Genomic DNA, 18,354 nt, shown 5'->3' on the forward strand with positions numbered 1-18,354 from the left:
TATCATTATTATTTGAACTTATTAATGAGAGAAATAATATTAAGAAAAGGTAGAAATAAAGGTTGTATATTATTCTTAATTTATGTAAAAAATACTAAGATATATATATATGATAATGAGAACATGATATGCTCCTATGAATATGCTCTTTGAGAGAGAGTAGAGTATGATATGTATGAATATTCTTTTTGTTTTGTAATGTACTAAACTTACTCTTCACATCGTGTTCAATTGTTGTCAACTTGCTTCTAGATCATCTCATATTGATTTCACTTAATTTTTTTTATAAAGGTCCATCTCACATTTAGATCGGCAACAATTTTTTTTTTTTTTTTTGAATGGTAACATAGACCTGTACCAGCAGAACCCCAGCCGCACCATCCCGCATCCTCCGATCCATTCAAACTCTTTAGTATCGACAAGCACCTTACCTAGCTAAACCTAAACGACCGTTCAACATTGGGTTAAAAATGCATGTTGAATCTTACAAAAAAAAAAAATATATTGTATGATTGAAACATTTATGAAAACAATTCGGCATATGTATAGATGACAAAGCAAAAAACAAAAGCATTATATATTGTTCTTTTGGTCTAAAAACCATTCGTTGATTCGATGAACACTTTTGCGATAAGTCCACATCTTGGGCAAGGAAAGAACCAGAAACATGGGTACGTAACGTAAGTATCGTAGTCGCTCTGGCGAAAGCTATGACGACGAAGATAAAAGCCACATGTGCCATGAAAAATGTATAAACGACAATATACGAAACAAAACAAAGACCTGCTTTTATTTAACTAATAATAAATTAATTAAAAATAAACACAGTGACTGACCCGCTTGAGTTGAGTATTTCAAAAATTGTGGATAATATTTTATTTGGTATATATTTTCTATAAATCCAGAAAATACATATACGAACGTCTGCATGTTACATACTTACTTACATATAATATATATCAAGCTAGTTATCAAAATTGCTAAGCCAAGAAATCTGCGATAACGTATATATCGTTGATTTGTTCCTTACGGAACTCTCTTAAAACTAATCAAAGAAAAAAAAAAAAAGATGTAAAAAAGTCTGACCCGGATCATGCGGACGGACACCAAGTTGGTTCTGCTTCTACATATATATACAATGCAATATAATTTTGTAAATAAAATTTCGTAGAAAGAAAATATGAAATTCTCTTCCCATTAAAGATCCATAGAATAATAAAAATAATTTACTTTGCTTTTAAATAATATTCTCTCTTTCTTAATATATGATGTTTAGAGAAATATTTTTGTTTCATAAGATAGGATACTTCCTGCAATTTTTAGATTAAATTTATATTTTATATTATGCATATTTATTTATATTTGATTAAAATTTTTAAAAGTAACTATTTTTTAATATGCATGTTTTCACTGAATATCCTATATTTTGAAACAGAGAGAATAATAAAAAAATAATAATTTTGTTGTGTTTTTGGTATTAAATCGTTTATTTTGGGATAGAACAAGAATTTTAAATAGTATTATTATTATATAGAGAGACGCGGCAACGCTCTTCTCTTTCATATAGAGAAAGAGAGTTCCGATTGTTCTGGATTCTTATTATACGGCGGCGTTATTCTCACTGTCACCGGCGAATAACCTCTGTCTCTCTCTCCCTTTTCCTCTACAACAACAGTAGCTGTTTAGTTTCTCTTCGGTTTCTCCGAGTTGCTCTGTTTTCGTCGTCGGTTCTTGAAATCTTTTATTTTTTATTTTTTTGATGTTTTCAGATTGTGTATAGCTTAGCTTTGGAAGAATTAAAAAAAAAAAAAAAAGGATGATGAAGATATTGGATCTGTTCATCACTTCACTTAAACCAGTTGTGGAGATTCTTTTGATAACTTCTGTCGGATTCTATTTGGCTCTTGACGGTGTCAATCTTCTCGGTCAAGATGCTCGTAAACACTTGAACAACGTCAGTTATTTCTCGATTCTTACTTATATATATATGTAAAAAAGTATATAAAATTCTGATTTCTAATTTCCCTTTTTTTTGTTTATGTATATGTATAGATTGTCTTCTATGTGTTTAGTCCTACGCTTATCGGAAGCCGTTTAGCTGATAGTGTTACTTACGAGAGCTTGGTGAAAATGTAAGTCTGTCATGAGTTTTTTCATTAGGATTAATTGCTCTTTTTTTTGGTTACTTATAATGGAAAAATGATGGTTTCGTTGCTGCAGGTGGTTTATGCCGATTAATATTCTGTTCACGTTCATGATTGGTTCCTTCTTGGGTTGGCTTGTTGTTGTCATCACTAAGCCACCTCGGCATCTTCGTGGTCTCGTTGTTGGTTGTTGTGCTGCTGGTATAACAAAAATAAAAACACTTAGCATGTGATGAATTTGTCTGATTTCAAGATGCGTTGCTGATGAGTATGTGAAACCCAAAAAAAACAGGGAATTTGGGGAATCTGCCACTTATCATTGTCCCAGCGGTTTGTAAAGAAAAAGGAGGTCCCTTTGGAGATCCTGAGAGTTGTCAGAAATATGGACTGGGTTATGTTTCTCTCTCTATGGCTGTAAGTTTCTCTGTCTCTCTTTCTTCAAGATTGTTTTATCAGTGTGTATTATCATGACACTGTACTTGGTAAATGTTTTTAGATAGGAGCTGTTTACATATGGACTTACGTGTACAATCTTATGCGTGTGCTATCCAACTCTCCTGTTGAAATCCCACATGACTCTGTTGAATCGAACTACGACAGCTGCAAAGTCCCACTCATTTCTTCACCGGAAGAAGAAGAAGAAGACTACCATAAGGTTTCCATCTTCACTCAATAACTTTGATTAATCATCAATGTGGGAATCATCTTTTTGGCAGTGAGTGTCTGTGTGTGTGTGTCTGTGACAGGTTGGTAGGTGGGAAAAAGTCAAGCGAAGAGTTGTTTCACTGTCAGAGAAAGTCAACCTTGGGACAATATTTGCTCCATCAACTATTGCTGCGGTTTGTGTGTTTAAAGACTCCTTTTCTATGCATTATAGATCTCACTCACTCTAGTGTAATCTTCCCAACTTTTCTTCTTCTGTTGTCAGATGATCGCGCTTGTGATCGGGATCATCACTCCTATAAGAAAGCTAGTAATCGGCACAGAAGCTCCTCTCCGGGTTCTTCAAGACTCAGTAACTCTAGTGGGGTAATTGTAGTTTAAGACTCGGTACTCAAAAATGATTTATCTCTTAGGAAAAACTGTTTCTTAATGTATTGTTTCTTTTGGATGAAGAGATGGGGCCATTCCTGCTATTACCTTGATTATTGGAGGAAACCTACTCAAAGGTATGAGGAGTTCAGGAATGAAAATGTCCAGCATTATCGGCGTCCTCGTTGCGCGTTACGTTTTGCTGCCTATTTGCGGTGTTTTAATCGTAAGAGGAGCATATAAGTTGGATTTAATCACGAAAGAGCCCTTGTACCAGTTCGTTCTTCTTCTTCAGTATGCTGTCCCACCAGCTATGAATCTAGGTTTCATTGCTTCAAACCAACTCTCTCTTTATAAGTACAGTTACTTCTTTCCGATAAGATACATCATTCATTATAAGTTTTACTTACTTTTTGCAGGTACAATTACTCAGTTATTTGGAACTGGGGAGAGTGAATGCTCAGTGATGATGCTCTGGACTTACTCTTTAGCTTCGGTTTCACTCACTGTTTGGCCCACATTCTTTATGTGGCTTGTGGCCTAAGTCTCCATACTCATCTTGTTATACGTATCCCATATTCATTCAATAATTGTTCTTAGACTTCTAGGTGATTGGATCATGTATAATAGAGAATATATATACTCTTAAAATGATATAAGCTTTTTATACATTCTTTGGGCTTACAGTTAGAAAGATCAAGTCCAGCCTCACCAAGGTTTGGAACAGATTAGGAGAAACTCTTGCTACTATTTTGACCCTCACTGACCCATCAAGAGATTGTGAGGCTTAAAATCTGTGTTATGAAACCAGGATAAGTAGTAACACTCTAGTGGTGAGTGTTCTGATGAATTTCTTGAATCAGTTTTCCCATGTATCTCAAACCTAAAATCCAACTCTAACTCTAAGATGAATTGTCTAATTAACATCAGATTTGAGATTATCATGTAACATCTCTAGCCGTTTAGTATCGTTAAACATCTACCTAGGATCACGTTCATGACTTCCACATCAGGAGGGTTTGAGATACTCAATTGATACTAATAAAAATGTATGGTAAAATAACATTTTTGGACGAATTATTAGAGAATAGGCTCCAAAATATACTATGTAAAATTTGTAGTACAGAAACATTTTAGTTTATGAAAGATTCGCCAGAAGATAGATGACAATGACAAAAAAAAGAAGAAAAAAATTGTTTAAAAATCAATCAACATCATTGTTCTTTACCATACGATGAACACTATGTGACAATCTCCCCATCTTCACAAAGAACCTTTGAACCACAAAGTAACATGACGACGTTTCCGATTTGTATTCTCTTCTCATATAAAAGCATCACTATGTAACAACCCGCACATAGTGGGAATAAATCGATTTTAAGAAAATTATTATAAGTAAAATTATTATCTTAAAACCAATATCTATTTGTGTCAAACATAATATCTAACTAAAGTTTTTTATTTATTTAACCAAAGCTGTATTTTTTCGTGTACAAATACGTTTCACCCATGAAATATTTGAATGTGTAATGTGTTTTATGGTAGACAAAATATTGATAAAATATTACTATTTATTGCAACATGTTGGTTTAAAAATCAAATTCATATCTTAGTTTATTTTGTAATCATAACAATTTTGCATGTTTCTTACATAACAACATATACTAAATTACCCGGTAGTTTAATTATTTACTTTTATTATATGTTAGTAACAGTTGGATTCTAAACTAAATTTTCTGAAGGTAATCTAATTTACTGATTTATTTTTTTTGATTAGGCTATTTAAATCTTTTGAGTTAGTTGGTTTGTTAATATTTTCCATAAATGACTGATTATTACCAAAAAACCATTATGAAAAAATTAATGAAATTCCAAAATCAATGTATTCTTGTAAGAATACATTTCACCCGTAAAATATGTGAATGTGGTAAAGAAAATATTTATAAAATATTACAATTCATGGCAATATATATTTTTGTGTGTTTTAAAAATCAAATTTATATTTATGGTTTATCGAGTAACTATAACAATTTTGTATAATCTAGTCACTCATTTTAAATATATTATGATTTTTTTTTGGTACTAAGTTTATTTATAATGATAAAGGTTATTGTCTTATTTCTTTTTAATAGCACATAGATGAATATACAATTGTAACGTATATTCATATTCGGTTATCAATATTTCTATTTTTAATGAATAATGACACTAAATATTGAGATTAATTAGTTTACATAGTTAGATATATATATATATATATATATATATAAATAGTCACACAGCATGATATCCCCTAATTTGTTGTCATTTTTATATTTATTTATGAATATATATATAAGTCTATATTTATTGGGAATTAAGTTTCTTTTAATGAGTTGGAGATAATTCAGAGGTAATATACTTCTTGCTATAATCAATTATAATAACTATTGAAAACTTGTTATTTAAATTACTATGGTAATAATACTAACATAAAAAATAACATTTTGTTTTTTATATGATTATGTTAATAAGTTATATGTTTTTTTATCTTTATTAACTTTATATTAATTGATATGTTTTTATAGCCTTTTTAGAATATTTTACTTATACTGATTTTAAGAAATCAATATATCTTTGACTTGTATATTTGTAAGCCAATTTTAGTGAAATTTTGCCGTAAAATAGTATGTAATTATTTAATTAGTTTTAATATTTGATATTAACATTTTTGTGAGAAATGATGACATATCTAATTATTATTCAGTTAATTTTTTTTTATCAATATAATGACATGCTAATGTAATTAAGTAGAAAAATTAAGGGTTTTTGTTAAAATGTGTATAGAGTTCTCTGGCGGCCACTATAGGGAATTCACATTTCACATCACAATATACGTAACAAACAAGAACCTTTTAAGAAGTTTCCAAAAATTGTGGATTTTTTTTTTCTTCTTGGTATCTCTATCAAGGAAATTAATTGAATAATAACTTTAATNATATATATATATATATATATATATATATATATATATTTCATGAATTAGGAAAGAAACAATTATAGTACAGGAACGTCTGTATAGAAAATACTATAATAAAAAAAGTATTACAACAAAAGGACAGGAACTTAAGAGTTATCATAAGTTTGTAAGTTCAGAATCATGTTGGACTTCAAAAAGGAGCTAGCTAGGAATCTATGATCGTTGGTTTATTTTTTTCATATGGAACAAAACAGTTCTTACTCTATCTCTAGATCTCTCTATCACACACTTCCTATAGAAAGGTACTTTACCATTTCAATCGAATTCTAGAAAACTTATCGGAGAAATCTAGCTCTGTTATCAGCTCCACTAGTTCATTGTTTCTTGTGCTCAAATCATGAATATAATTACATTTGCAGATTCTAGATTTGGAAGAATAAAAAAAATTGGATGTAGAGATGAAGCTTTTGGAGTTGTTTATAGCTTCATCGAAACCAGTTGTGGAGACTCTGTTTTGGATTTTATTTGGCTCTCGACAGAGTCAATCTTCTTGGTCATGATGCTCGCAAACATTTGAACAATGTCCGTTTATAACTTTGTTTCACTCTCTTTTCTAACATATCCAGAATGATTCAACTTGATTTCTCTGTTATTTTGTGTGTGTGTGTGTGTGTATATAGATTGTCTTCTATGTGTTTAGTCCTTCGCTTATTGGAAGCCGCTTAGCAGATAGTGTTACATATGAAAGCTTGGTTAAAATGTAAGTCAATATTGAGATTTCCATAATGAGTTAATCAGTCCGATATTATATCTTTGCTCAATGATGGATTTTGCTGCAGGTGGTTTATGCCGGTTAATGTTATGCTCACATTCATCATTGGTTCGTTACTCGGCTGGATTGTTATTGTCATCACTAAGCCTCCTTCGCATCTTCGTGGTCTCATCATTAGTTGCTGTGCTTCTGGTAAAAGCCTTAAAATATACTATATAATAACAGAATCTGTTGCCCTTGTTCTCCTATGTCTTGCTTATGAAATGTGATGATGAATGAAACTGAAAACCAGGGAATTTGGGAACAATGCCTCTCAGAATCATCCCAGCCATTTGTAAAGAGAAAGGAGGTCCATTTGGAGATCCTAAGAGTTGCGAGAAATATGGAATGGGTTATGTAACACTCTCCATGACTGTAAGTTCTCTCTCCATGACTGTAAGATTGTATATGTAAGTCCATGAGTACACTTTATTTGTATACGTTATTAGATGGGAACGGTGTACTCATGGACTTACATATACAATCTTATGCGTGTGCTTTCGAACTCTCCCGTCGAAACCCAACATTCTGTTGAATCCAACTACAACAGCTGCAAAGTCCCACTTATTTCTTCCAAGGAAGAAGAAGAAGACAACCATAATAAGGTCTCATCATCACTCAATAATTAATAACTCTTCATAATCAGTGTTTAATCCTTTTGGTATGTGACTGTGTGTGTGACAGGTTGGGAGGTGGGAAAAACTTAAGCAAAGAGTTGTTTCTCTGTCGGAGAAAGTCGACCTTGCGTCAATATTTGCTCCAGCAACTATTGCTGCGGTTTGTGTTTCAGACTTACAGTGGCTCCTTTTCATATACATTCAAGATATCACACTAATCTTTCTTACCTTTCTGTTTTCAGATTATCGCCCTCGTGATTGGGCTTATCACTCCGTTAAGGAACCTACTAATCGGCACAGTAGCGCCTCTCCGTGTCATTCAAGACTCATTAACTCTATTGGGGTAAATTTTAGAACAGACGACTCATTATCTTAGTAGCAGCTCAACAATGATTCATCTCTTGGAAAAACTCACTTTTTTATGTGTCCTGTTTCTTTTGGCTGAAGAGATGGGGCCATTCCTGCTATGACCCTGATTATGGGAGGAAACCTACTTAAAGGTCTGACGATGAGTTCAGGAATAACGAGTTCAGGAATTACAAAGTCCAGCATTATCGGCGTCTTGGTTGCACGTTACATTTTGCTGCCTATTAGCGGTGTTTTAATCGTGAGAGGAGCATATAAGTTGGATTTAGTTACCTCAGAACCCTTGTACCAATTCGTTCTTCTTCTCCAGTATGCTGTCCCACCAGCCATGAATCTAGGCTCGTTGCTGCAGCAAACCAACTCTTTAACTTGAGAAATATTAGTTGCTTGTGACTTGTGTGGATCATCAGATCATTGGATTTACTACATCGATCACTCACTTTGCAGGTACAATGACCCAATTATTCGGGTCTGGGGAGAGTGAATGCTCAGTGATTATGCTCTGGACTTACTCTTTGGCTTCGATTTCACTCACTCTTTGGCCTACATTCTTCATGTGGCTTGTGGCTTAAACACCACCCCACACTGGAACATGTTATACTTATCCATTTATTCAAGAATTGTTCTTAGACTTCCAGATGACTGGATCATATGCATAATTGCAAATTTTTATATATTCTCAAGACGTTAAAGCCGTTTGATACAAATATTCGAACAGAAAGAAACAACAATCAGAAGTGATATTCTGCTTGAAAGAAGGATGATTCCTAGAGGGGGAAGCAGCACACTAGAGATATGCTAGAAAGAAGCAAAACAATAAAACTGGGAAAGATACTAACTGAAGATTTAAATCCTTAGAGAGAAGACTTGTCTGGCAGATCATTAAAGTAAGGATGCTCCATAGCCATCTTCGCTGAGATTCGTTTCGCTGGCTCGTACTGCAGCATTTTCTGTTCAAGACAGACAAATAACGCAATTAGTTCATCTGTTGAGTGTGTGTGTTTTGATAACTAATTAAAGAACTCTAGACTTACAGAGAGAAGATCAAGTCCAGCCTCGTCGAGGTTTGGAACAGCTGAGGAGAGACTCGAGGGTTTCCACTGTGGGTATTCATGCCAGTTCTTGAGTGTGTTCACGCCAGGCCACATTTCTTCATTGGGTGTCCCAAACAACCTGGAAGAGCGACACAATGAACAAAGGTTTTGTTGTGTTTGTCATGTAAAAGGTTGAAGAATCAGGACAGAGACTTACTTGAAAATATGGAGGAGCTGTTGGAGCTCAGAGTCTCCCTGAAAGATTGCCTGGTTGGTCACAAGTTCAGCTGTAAATGGTAAAGTAACAATATGTTAGCTGCTAGTACTTTATAAATCAAGATTGATAGTTAAATCAACGAGGCTGAAANCTTTGGCCTACATTCTTCATGTGGCTTGTGGCTTAAACACCACCCCACACTGGAACATGTTATACTTATCCATTTATTCAAGAATTGTTCTTAGACTTCCAGATGACTGGATCATATGCATAATTGCAAATTTTTATATATTCTCAAGACGTTAAAGCCGTTTGATACAAATATTCGAACAGAAAGAAACAACAATCAGAAGTGATATTCTGCTTGAAAGAAGGATGATTCCTAGAGGGGGAAGCAGCACACTAGAGATATGCTAGAAAGAAGCAAAACAATAAAACTGGGAAAGATACTAACTGAAGATTTAAATCCTTAGAGAGAAGACTTGTCTGGCAGATCATTAAAGTAAGGATGCTCCATAGCCATCTTCGCTGAGATTCGTTTCGCTGGCTCGTACTGCAGCATTTTCTGTTCAAGACAGACAAATAACGCAATTAGTTCATCTGTTGAGTGTGTGTGTTTTGATAACTAATTAAAGAACTCTAGACTTACAGAGAGAAGATCAAGTCCAGCCTCGTCGAGGTTTGGAACAGCTGAGGAGAGACTCGAGGGTTTCCACTGTGGGTATTCATGCCAGTTCTTGAGTGTGTTCACGCCAGGCCACATTTCTTCATTGGGTGTCCCAAACAACCTGGAAGAGCGACACAATGAACAAAGGTTTTGTTGTGTTTGTCATGTAAAAGGTTGAAGAATCAGGACAGAGACTTACTTGAAAATATGGAGGAGCTGTTGGAGCTCAGAGTCTCCCTGAAAGATTGCCTGGTTGGTCACAAGTTCAGCTGTAAATGGTAAAGTAACAATATGTTAGCTGCTAGTACTTTATAAATCAAGATTGATAGTTAAATCAACGAGGCTGAAAGGGGAATACGTACCAAAAATGCAGCCAACAGACCACATATCCACAGCTGTAGAGTAGTGGGTAGCGCCAAGAAGAACTTCTGGAGCTCTGTACCACAGTGTCAATATCTGTTGCAATGGAAAGCCAATTCAAAACCATAAGTTGTAGGTTCATAAAAATACATATGTTGAGATCAGACAAACAGGGATAGGAGGGGTAAGCACAATACAAAGAAACAGTGTCAACATAGATTACCTCATGGGTATACTTCTTCATTGGCAGAGTGAAGGCTCTTGCTAAACCAAGATCTGCAATTTTGAGCCTCATCGTCTTGGGATCCATCAAGAGATTGTGAGGCTTAAGATCTCTGTTATGATCTCACACCAGGATAAGTAGTAAGAACAGAGATCTCTATTTCAAATCATTGTCACTTGAAATTTGAAACAATGGAAAATNCAATCAGAAGTGATATTCTGCTTGAAAGAAGGATGATTCCTAGAGGGGGAAGCAGCACACTAGAGATATGCTAGAAAGAAGCAAAACAATAAAACTGGGAAAGATACTAACTGAAGATTTAAATCCTTAGAGAGAAGACTTGTCTGGCAGATCATTAAAGTAAGGATGCTCCATAGCCATCTTCGCTGAGATTCGTTTCGCTGGCTCGTACTGCAGCATTTTCTGTTCAAGACAGACAAATAACGCAATTAGTTCATCTGTTGAGTGTGTGTGTTTTGATAACTAATTAAAGAACTCTAGACTTACAGAGAGAAGATCAAGTCCAGCCTCGTCGAGGTTTGGAACAGCTGAGGAGAGACTCGAGGGTTTCCACTGTGGGTATTCATGCCAGTTCTTGAGTGTGTTCACGCCAGGCCACATTTCTTCATTGGGTGTCCCAAACAACCTGGAAGAGCGACACAATGAACAAAGGTTTTGTTGTGTTTGTCATGTAAAAGGTTGAAGAATCAGGACAGAGACTTACTTGAAAATATGGAGGAGCTGTTGGAGCTCAGAGTCTCCCTGAAAGATTGCCTGGTTGGTCACAAGTTCAGCTGTAAATGGTAAAGTAACAATATGTTAGCTGCTAGTACTTTATAAATCAAGATTGATAGTTAAATCAACGAGGCTGAAAGGGGAATACGTACCAAAAATGCAGCCAACAGACCACATATCCACAGCTGTAGAGTAGTGGGTAGCGCCAAGAAGAACTTCTGGAGCTCTGTACCACAGTGTCAATATCTGTTGCAATGGAAAGCCAATTCAAAACCATAAGTTGTAGGTTCATAAAAATACATATGTTGAGATCAGACAAACAGGGATAGGAGGGGTAAGCACAATACAAAGAAACAGTGTCAACATAGATTACCTCATGGGTATACTTCTTCATTGGCAGAGTGAAGGCTCTTGCTAAACCAAGATCTGCAATTTTGAGCCTCATCGTCTTGGGATCCATCAAGAGATTGTGAGGCTTAAGATCTCTGTTATGATCTCACACCAGGATAAGTAGTAAGAACAGAGATCTCTATTTCAAATCATTGTCACTTGAAATTTGAAACAATGGAAAATAGTTCACCTGTGCAATATCCCGTGGCCATGGCAGAAAGCCATTCCTTTACAAAGTTGGTACATCAAGCTCTGCGAATAGTTTCAGTTCAGAATGTTGTTTTAATGGACATTATTATATCAAGTGATTCACATAACGAAGTTAAAGAGAGATGTCAAAAAAAAAAAAAAAATAAAGACCTTGATAGTGTGGGGTGGAATGTTCTTGCCAGTGCTACGGAAACTTCTGATGAATTTCTTGACATCAGTATCCAAGTATTCAAAGACCAGGTACAGTACAGTTTTGCCTTCTTTGCTTAGTCCTTGCTTAACGTCCATCAACCTATAGAAGATATAAGATGACAATCAGGTTCTCTGAGATTTGATTATTGCAATCACTAGAACACTAACTCAAGATTCAACAAATTCCACAGATCTATGAACAGTTACTAAACTCAAGATTTTCTTAATTGAGAATCTATCTAATCTGGAAAACAAGCGAGATAGTGATAGAATCGACTGATGCAAACCCTAGCGCAGATTAAAAAAAAAAAAGAGACACGATCGATAGATTAAAAAAAATTGGGGGAGATTATAAAAGCAATAAGCGGTAAAAACCCTAACCTAACGATGTGGGGATCGCGAGCGAGCATGCGCAAGATGGAGATCTCGCGGAGAGTGGTGGAAGGAACGCCTTCTTCGTCCTCATGGAGACGCGTCTTCTTCAGAGCGACGATTTTGCCGGTAGCTTTCTCTCTGGCTCTGTAAACTTTCCCGTAAGTCCCTTCCCCAACTTTCTCAAGCTTCTCGAAAGCGTCCATGGCGGAAACAGCTATTACTCCCTCGTCCATCTCTCTAATTCTCTCTCTCTCTCTAGAAATCTTCTTCGGCTCTCACTCTCTCAATTGGGTTTCTTAGAATTGGGAAAAGTGAGTTGACGGAGAAACAAAGTGTATAGAACGGTTTATATAAATTAAATGAGATTGAAAATGCAAGATTCCTTTTTTCCTGAGCTTTCCACAACGGATCAATTTTCGAAATTCAAACTGGAGCGGTCTTTTGAAAAACGCATCTTTTTTCTTCTTCTTCTTAATTTGGTTAAGATTTATCAATTCGTATCCACTTGTCATTATTACACGTAGTTAGTGACCAACATTTGTGTAACGCTTCACATACAAAGCGGTATGATCGAAAAGGTCATCAGAAGATTATTGCGCACACACGCACTTCTCTATCAAAAAAGCATTACTCAAATCCTTAACTTTGATTATTCTGTTCCTAAACTCAACCTTGAACAATAGAGTTACGTCAGTCAAAAGACGACTTTAATATAGAAGAAAAAGAGAGAGGTAATGAGGTTTATGATTAAGTGGATGACCAATTAAACAAAAAAAACTTGGGGGATATAATAAAAATTCTTTAAGCATACTGCTGACCGCTGGTAGAAGAAGATGAGATTGTAGTGAGAACGTCAGTCACCGAAGACATAACACTCAATGCCGCTTTCAAAACATCTTGAGAGCAACCCGGTCTCACTATCGTCCTCACCTGATCAAGATACTCCTGCAGCTTCTTGATTCTTCCCATGTAATCTTGGTCTTCTACACACAGACTTACCGCTTTTGCATCTGCACCTGGACCATCGTACTGGACAGGTCCTGGGTTTCTGTACATATCTTCCATCAAGAATTTATGCGCGTTTTGTCTCAATAGACTGCAAAATCATTTGACAGATAATTACTTAGATGTCGTTCATTCTAATGTTGTTGTATATGACAGAATGATGAAGAACAAATCTTACTCGTATGCTTTGCCTTTCAAGTCCACTGCAGCTGGATGAATTACAGGTCTACCGATTGAAGTAGAACCAGAATTTTGGGACCAACGCTTAACCGTCATCATTGCCTAACGTTAAACAGAGAAAGGATAGGGTCAGTAAATCTGAAACTTGCAGTCAGGAAGAACAAACATTTACAAAACAAAAGTTATCTTATAAACAAGTGAGACAAAACTCAACTGAGATAGGTGCAGCCCCGCATTTCCATTTGTTTACAGGACACTTCAGGTTAGTCACTGTTGCCATGTAACCATTCAAACCAGCTGCAAGGATGTGGTAACATACATGCCCAAGAACCTGCATGAAATTTATGATCAATGGTGTGAGTAACCAAGATATAAAACTTGCAACAGCATTGTAGTGATGATGGAAATTAGATACATAGGCATAGTCACAATCGAATTTTGATGGAAGTGATCCACGGGCTTGGTAGCCAAAAAAGTGGCAGATGGCGTTGAATTTCTTCCCCTTGTATGTCCCTTCTTTCTGTCATTTTCAAAAATTAGTGTTAGGGGCAAGATTGATTTCGTATCCCATGAACAACCTGCATGTTCAGGCAAGGTGAAAAAAAAGTGCAACTTACCAAGCGCTTGTTCATTTCAGTCTCCACAAGATAAGCTAGAAGTTTCTCTGTCTCAATCTAGGGAAGATAGCAAATAAACAATTAGACTTCCAAGTTTTTATAGCACAGTAGCTCCATCATTTTCATTCTTCTTACCTGGGATAGCTGAGCAGAATCATCAGACTCGGGATGGAGAAGTAGCTGCAGCAATAGACAACAAATTCATAAGTATGCTTTTACATGTGAGGAAGACAAAAAAAAAAGTACCATGCCAAAGATTATAACCTGTTTCTTAATGAATGGGGGTAAAAACTCAAACAAAGCAGATGACCAAGGTGACAGCTGAGAAGAAATATTATCAGTATGCACACCCTCTTTGAGCAATCCATGAATTTCCTGCATACGTACAATGTTTCTGTAAGTATCCGGAAAAATAGTTTTTCAAATGAGATATAATTGCTTGCCAGTACTGAATCATTACCTTCAACAGAGCATAGAGTTCAGGGATACTCTCAACGAGCCCTTCAGGAATTAGGATAACTCCATGATTTTTGTCTGGTACAAATAATCGGTTTATCAATAGAGTTAATAGATAAGCAAAAGACATCACTACCAAAATAGCACAAACTCGTTATAATTATGAGACCTTGTTCTGCTCTTGCTTGAACAGCATCACAGATTTGTTTTGTGATGTCAAATATTGTGAGCTTAGATGCTGTAACCTCCTCACCCAGTATCACCTGAGACAATCGCATCACAAGCAAATGAGAAACTAGAGACAGCATTGCCAACAACATTGATTATAGATATTCAGAAATTGCAAGAATACCATGTTTGGATGGGACTGAAGTGTACACTCAAGAGCAACATGTGAATGCTTCCGACCCATGAGACGGACGAAGTAATAATACTGGCAATACAGAGGAAAATATATTATTATTATTTAAAGATAATTGGATCACAGAATCATAAAAGAACCCAACTTAATGAAACCAGAAGAACTATATCAATATGAATACGAAATTCATTAAGTTGCGGCTAGACTGAAAATTTCAATGGTGTTGAGTGTCCTAGCAAGCTTTCTAAAACATAATAACGACCAGAAAGAATTAACATTTACCTTCTCTGCAGAAAGGGCATCAGTGCAGATATTGCTAATGAGCTGAGAATTCACCTGTACACGGTAAAATAACATTAGCATAAATAACGAGTAGAAGGTTACTCATCTGAAACGATTGGCGAGTGTAAGGAAGTAATGTTAGATACAATACCTACAAATAAAAGAACCCGAATGAAGGACAGTTACCTTGCATGTGGTGTCGAAACCAACGTTTGCTTCCACAAACTGATTCTTGAGGTCTCCATTGATAGTGACCGGAACACCAACTACCTGAAACATATTGGTAAATTATGCTGTTAAGGAACTCTACAGTAATAAGGTGCAACTGTCACTAAAATCTCCATCATTACAAGATCAGACAAAGAAAAAGATGAACTAGGGGAAAACTAGGACCTTTGTTGGGCATTTTGCTTCAGCGAAAAACTCAGCAAGGTGAGCAGCATCAGTGTTTGATGTTACACCTAACACATATAAATTATTGATTTAGAAAATACTGTGATGAACTTCAACAATACGATTTACGCAATTTGAAGTACATTAGATACTATCATAACAGACATCCAAAAAAGAAGAAAACTATGTACCTCCAATGATAACAAGGCCATCCAATTTCAAATCAGTGCAAGCTTTTAGTGCAGCATTAACTTGCTCGGTTGTTCGAATCTGATCCTTGGTTCTTCCAAGCAAATCAAAGCCACCTATACAACATTCATATAAATACAATCAGTCAGAAAGCAATAATAATAAAATCCTGAATTATAATAACACCGTCATTATCAAACAACCAACCTTGGTTTTTGTAGGTTTGGAGGACATCATCAGTGATCTCCAGGGTCTTTTGGGCAAAAAGACCTTCAGAACCACCTGTTGAAGGGTTACCAAAGTTTCTGATTAATGAGCAGGCACATATCAATATGGAAGCAAGACGCGAGTTTATAGCAAACAATAATGTTACAGAACAAGAAAGCCAAATAACTGATAAACAAAAACAGGACTTACCCAAAAATCCAAGCAAAGTGTTCTTGGCATTGTGGACTTTGAGAGCCTCGTAAAGACCCCAAACTACATTGTGGCCACCAGGAGCCTGCCTTCCAGAAAACACAATTCCGACCCTACAATAAAAAAAAAAAAAACTAGCTCAAAACAACAACATAGCCACAGAGCAAGAATTACAGAGAACAAAATATATGCAGATGCATGCACACCTCTTGGCTGGATGCTCGGTAATGATCTGAGCATCAGGAACTTTAGCAGTTGCCCTGAGGAAGTGAGCCAAAGGCTGGCCTAGAGAATGAGGGAAAGCACGGGCAATGATATGAGCATCAGCGGCCTTTGCTACAGTGGTTCCATCACCAAGTTCCACACGGACAGTAGTTCCCTGTAATGTAAATCAAATCAACTACGGTTCAAAGACATTATAAAAACACTAATCCAGAAAATCACAATCAGTTCAATCACTACAAGTCACAGTGTTATTAATCAATCGAGGTAGTTTCACGTTAATTGGCAATTCTACCTACCACACTACACTGAAATATCAAATCAGACCGAAAACTCAAACGGACGAGTATAAGGGGATCTAAAACCCTAGATCACGATCATAACAACGGTGAAAACAGATCTGCATGAACGGAACCAACATTGCAAGTTCCTCAAGTGGAAAAAAATCACAATAAACAAGTCGAAGGGTTCAAGACGATATAGTGAGAAAACGAAACAAAGTAACAGATGATTTATCAAGATATACATAGAGATCCAAACATTGGAGACAGTGACAACAGAGAGAAGCAAGAGATCTAAGAGCATACGAATAAGAGGGAGAAGAAGAAGACGAACCTGGAGACAAGGAGGAAGCTCGGGGTGGTACTGAGATCGGAGTTGTTGAAGAGGAGAGAGTTCTCTGGGGATTCCGAAATCTGAATCCATGGGAGATAACTTTTTTTAGGTTTTTGTGAGAGAAATTAGGTTGGTGAGAGTGTCAGAGAGAATCGGAGAATTGCAGAGAGAGAGTTTTTTTTTTTCTTTTTCTTTGGTCCGTCAAAAGTATTTATATAGTATGCGCCGTGAGGAAGGGGACTTGGCGATACGATCAACCAAACAGCCAAAATTTGGTCTTCATTTTTTTCAGCTTCAGTCCACGCTTTTTACCCCTAGCTTTCGTGGATATTACGAGATTGCCACCGGACAGGAATACCCTTGGCGTACCTTTTCGGTTTGTTAAATGCCACTTTAATAATAAAAAATAGATCAATGCCCGGATTTGTCTAACATTATGGTTTAGTATTCAATTTTCTATGGGTTTATACTTTATATTATTTTAGACCGGCAAAATTGCAATCGTAAGTGTATGTAATTTAAAAGTTTGGTTTTGAGTTAAGGTTTATAAATGCGGTTAGCTTTTGGTTTAGTTCGAGTTGACAATTCCCACCTAAATGAGACCAAACTCCTAATTAAATTAATAAATAATAAACGCATATATTGATGCTAAAAGGGAGAGTGAAAGAGTACTACCAACTGACCAAAGGATAGGTGAAGGGTAAATACGGAAATAGCGTGAAGCAAATAAAAAGGAAACATTGGAGAATATAGCATTCGATAAGAGGGAATATACCTTTAGGTAATATTGTAATTACGAGGAAGGAATAAAGGCAAACATACAAGGAAACGAACACTCCTCTCGTTCCCTCTTCCCCAAGTATTGCCTGGAAAAGAAAAAAAACTACCCAGAAATTTATTCTATCTTTTGTACCAATGTTTATATTTTAGTAATTTATGCACATGGTTTCTATTAAAAAAAAAGTTGATGAATTTTGCTTATATATTTTTTTTTACCTGATTTGGGCTTTTAAGGTTTTTTTTATTTACATGGCCCACAAAATTTTTTTTTATTAAGACATCTAGTAACACTATATGTAACACTCACTTAACATAGCAAAAAAGAAACGGTTAACACAAGGGAAAAAAACTCGAAAAATACGTCATCTAATATATTTTTTGCCGTTTAATTCCTATAGTTATTAAATTTTCCAAAAAATACCTAGTTTAATTTCTGTTGTCTTTAAAACCTTCATTTTATTAATAACGGTAAATCCATACTTACGACATAACGACTGTTAACTCT

General features: G+C 35.7%; 4 protein-coding genes, 1 long non-coding RNA gene and 1 pseudogene across 5 annotated transcripts; 2 read left to right on the top strand and 4 right to left on the bottom strand.

Moving 5' to 3' along the window:
* Positions 1,509-3,847, top strand: LOC104702416 (protein PIN-LIKES 3-like). Its single transcript, XM_010418270.1, has 9 exons — positions 1,509-1,954; positions 2,053-2,132; positions 2,221-2,345; positions 2,437-2,558; positions 2,641-2,799; positions 2,891-2,983; positions 3,073-3,173; positions 3,261-3,499; positions 3,596-3,847. The coding sequence occupies exons 1-9, from the start codon at positions 1,817-1,819 to the stop codon at positions 3,718-3,720; spliced, it is 1,182 nt and encodes a 393-aa protein (XP_010416572.1). The 5' UTR covers positions 1,509-1,816; the 3' UTR covers positions 3,721-3,847.
* On the top strand, positions 6,240-8,566 carry LOC104702419 (annotated as a pseudogene).
* LOC104702418 lies at positions 8,582-9,251 on the bottom strand. Its single transcript, XR_753991.1, has 3 exons — positions 9,181-9,251; positions 8,964-9,102; positions 8,582-8,879 (listed from the first exon to the last, which is right to left on the bottom strand). It is a non-coding gene; the product is annotated as an uncharacterized LOC104702418 (long non-coding RNA).
* On the bottom strand, positions 9,448-10,565 carry LOC104702420 (cyclin-dependent kinase B2-1-like). The gene is made up of 5 exons (XM_010418271.2): positions 10,431-10,565; positions 10,210-10,303; positions 10,047-10,116; positions 9,830-9,968; positions 9,448-9,745 (listed from the first exon to the last, which is right to left on the bottom strand). The coding sequence occupies exons 1-5, from the start codon at positions 10,515-10,517 to the stop codon at positions 9,650-9,652; spliced, it is 486 nt and encodes a 161-aa protein (XP_010416573.1). The 5' UTR covers positions 10,518-10,565; the 3' UTR covers positions 9,448-9,649.
* On the bottom strand, positions 10,639-12,687 carry LOC104702421 (cyclin-dependent kinase B2-1). Its single transcript, XM_010418272.2, has 8 exons — positions 12,339-12,687; positions 11,916-12,057; positions 11,746-11,807; positions 11,539-11,650; positions 11,318-11,411; positions 11,155-11,224; positions 10,938-11,076; positions 10,639-10,853 (listed from the first exon to the last, which is right to left on the bottom strand). The coding sequence occupies exons 1-8, from the start codon at positions 12,563-12,565 to the stop codon at positions 10,758-10,760; spliced, it is 942 nt and encodes a 313-aa protein (XP_010416574.1). The 5' UTR covers positions 12,566-12,687; the 3' UTR covers positions 10,639-10,757.
* Positions 12,947-17,281, bottom strand: LOC104702422 (pyrophosphate--fructose 6-phosphate 1-phosphotransferase subunit alpha 2). Its single transcript, XM_010418273.2, has 18 exons — positions 17,070-17,281; positions 16,439-16,611; positions 16,233-16,345; positions 16,023-16,097; positions 15,818-15,931; positions 15,627-15,694; positions 15,420-15,503; positions 15,234-15,287; positions 14,943-15,023; positions 14,760-14,853; positions 14,595-14,668; positions 14,399-14,509; positions 14,270-14,314; positions 14,135-14,191; positions 13,933-14,037; positions 13,732-13,848; positions 13,516-13,619; positions 12,947-13,428 (listed from the first exon to the last, which is right to left on the bottom strand). Exons 1-18 carry the CDS (start codon positions 17,157-17,159, stop codon positions 13,134-13,136), a joined length of 1,854 nt encoding a protein of 617 aa, XP_010416575.1. The 5' UTR covers positions 17,160-17,281; the 3' UTR covers positions 12,947-13,133.

Source organism: Camelina sativa, chromosome 7, assembly GCF_000633955.1.
Source record: "Camelina sativa cultivar DH55 chromosome 7, Cs, whole genome shotgun sequence".
Lineage (NCBI taxonomy): Eukaryota > Viridiplantae > Streptophyta > Magnoliopsida > Brassicales > Brassicaceae > Camelina > Camelina sativa.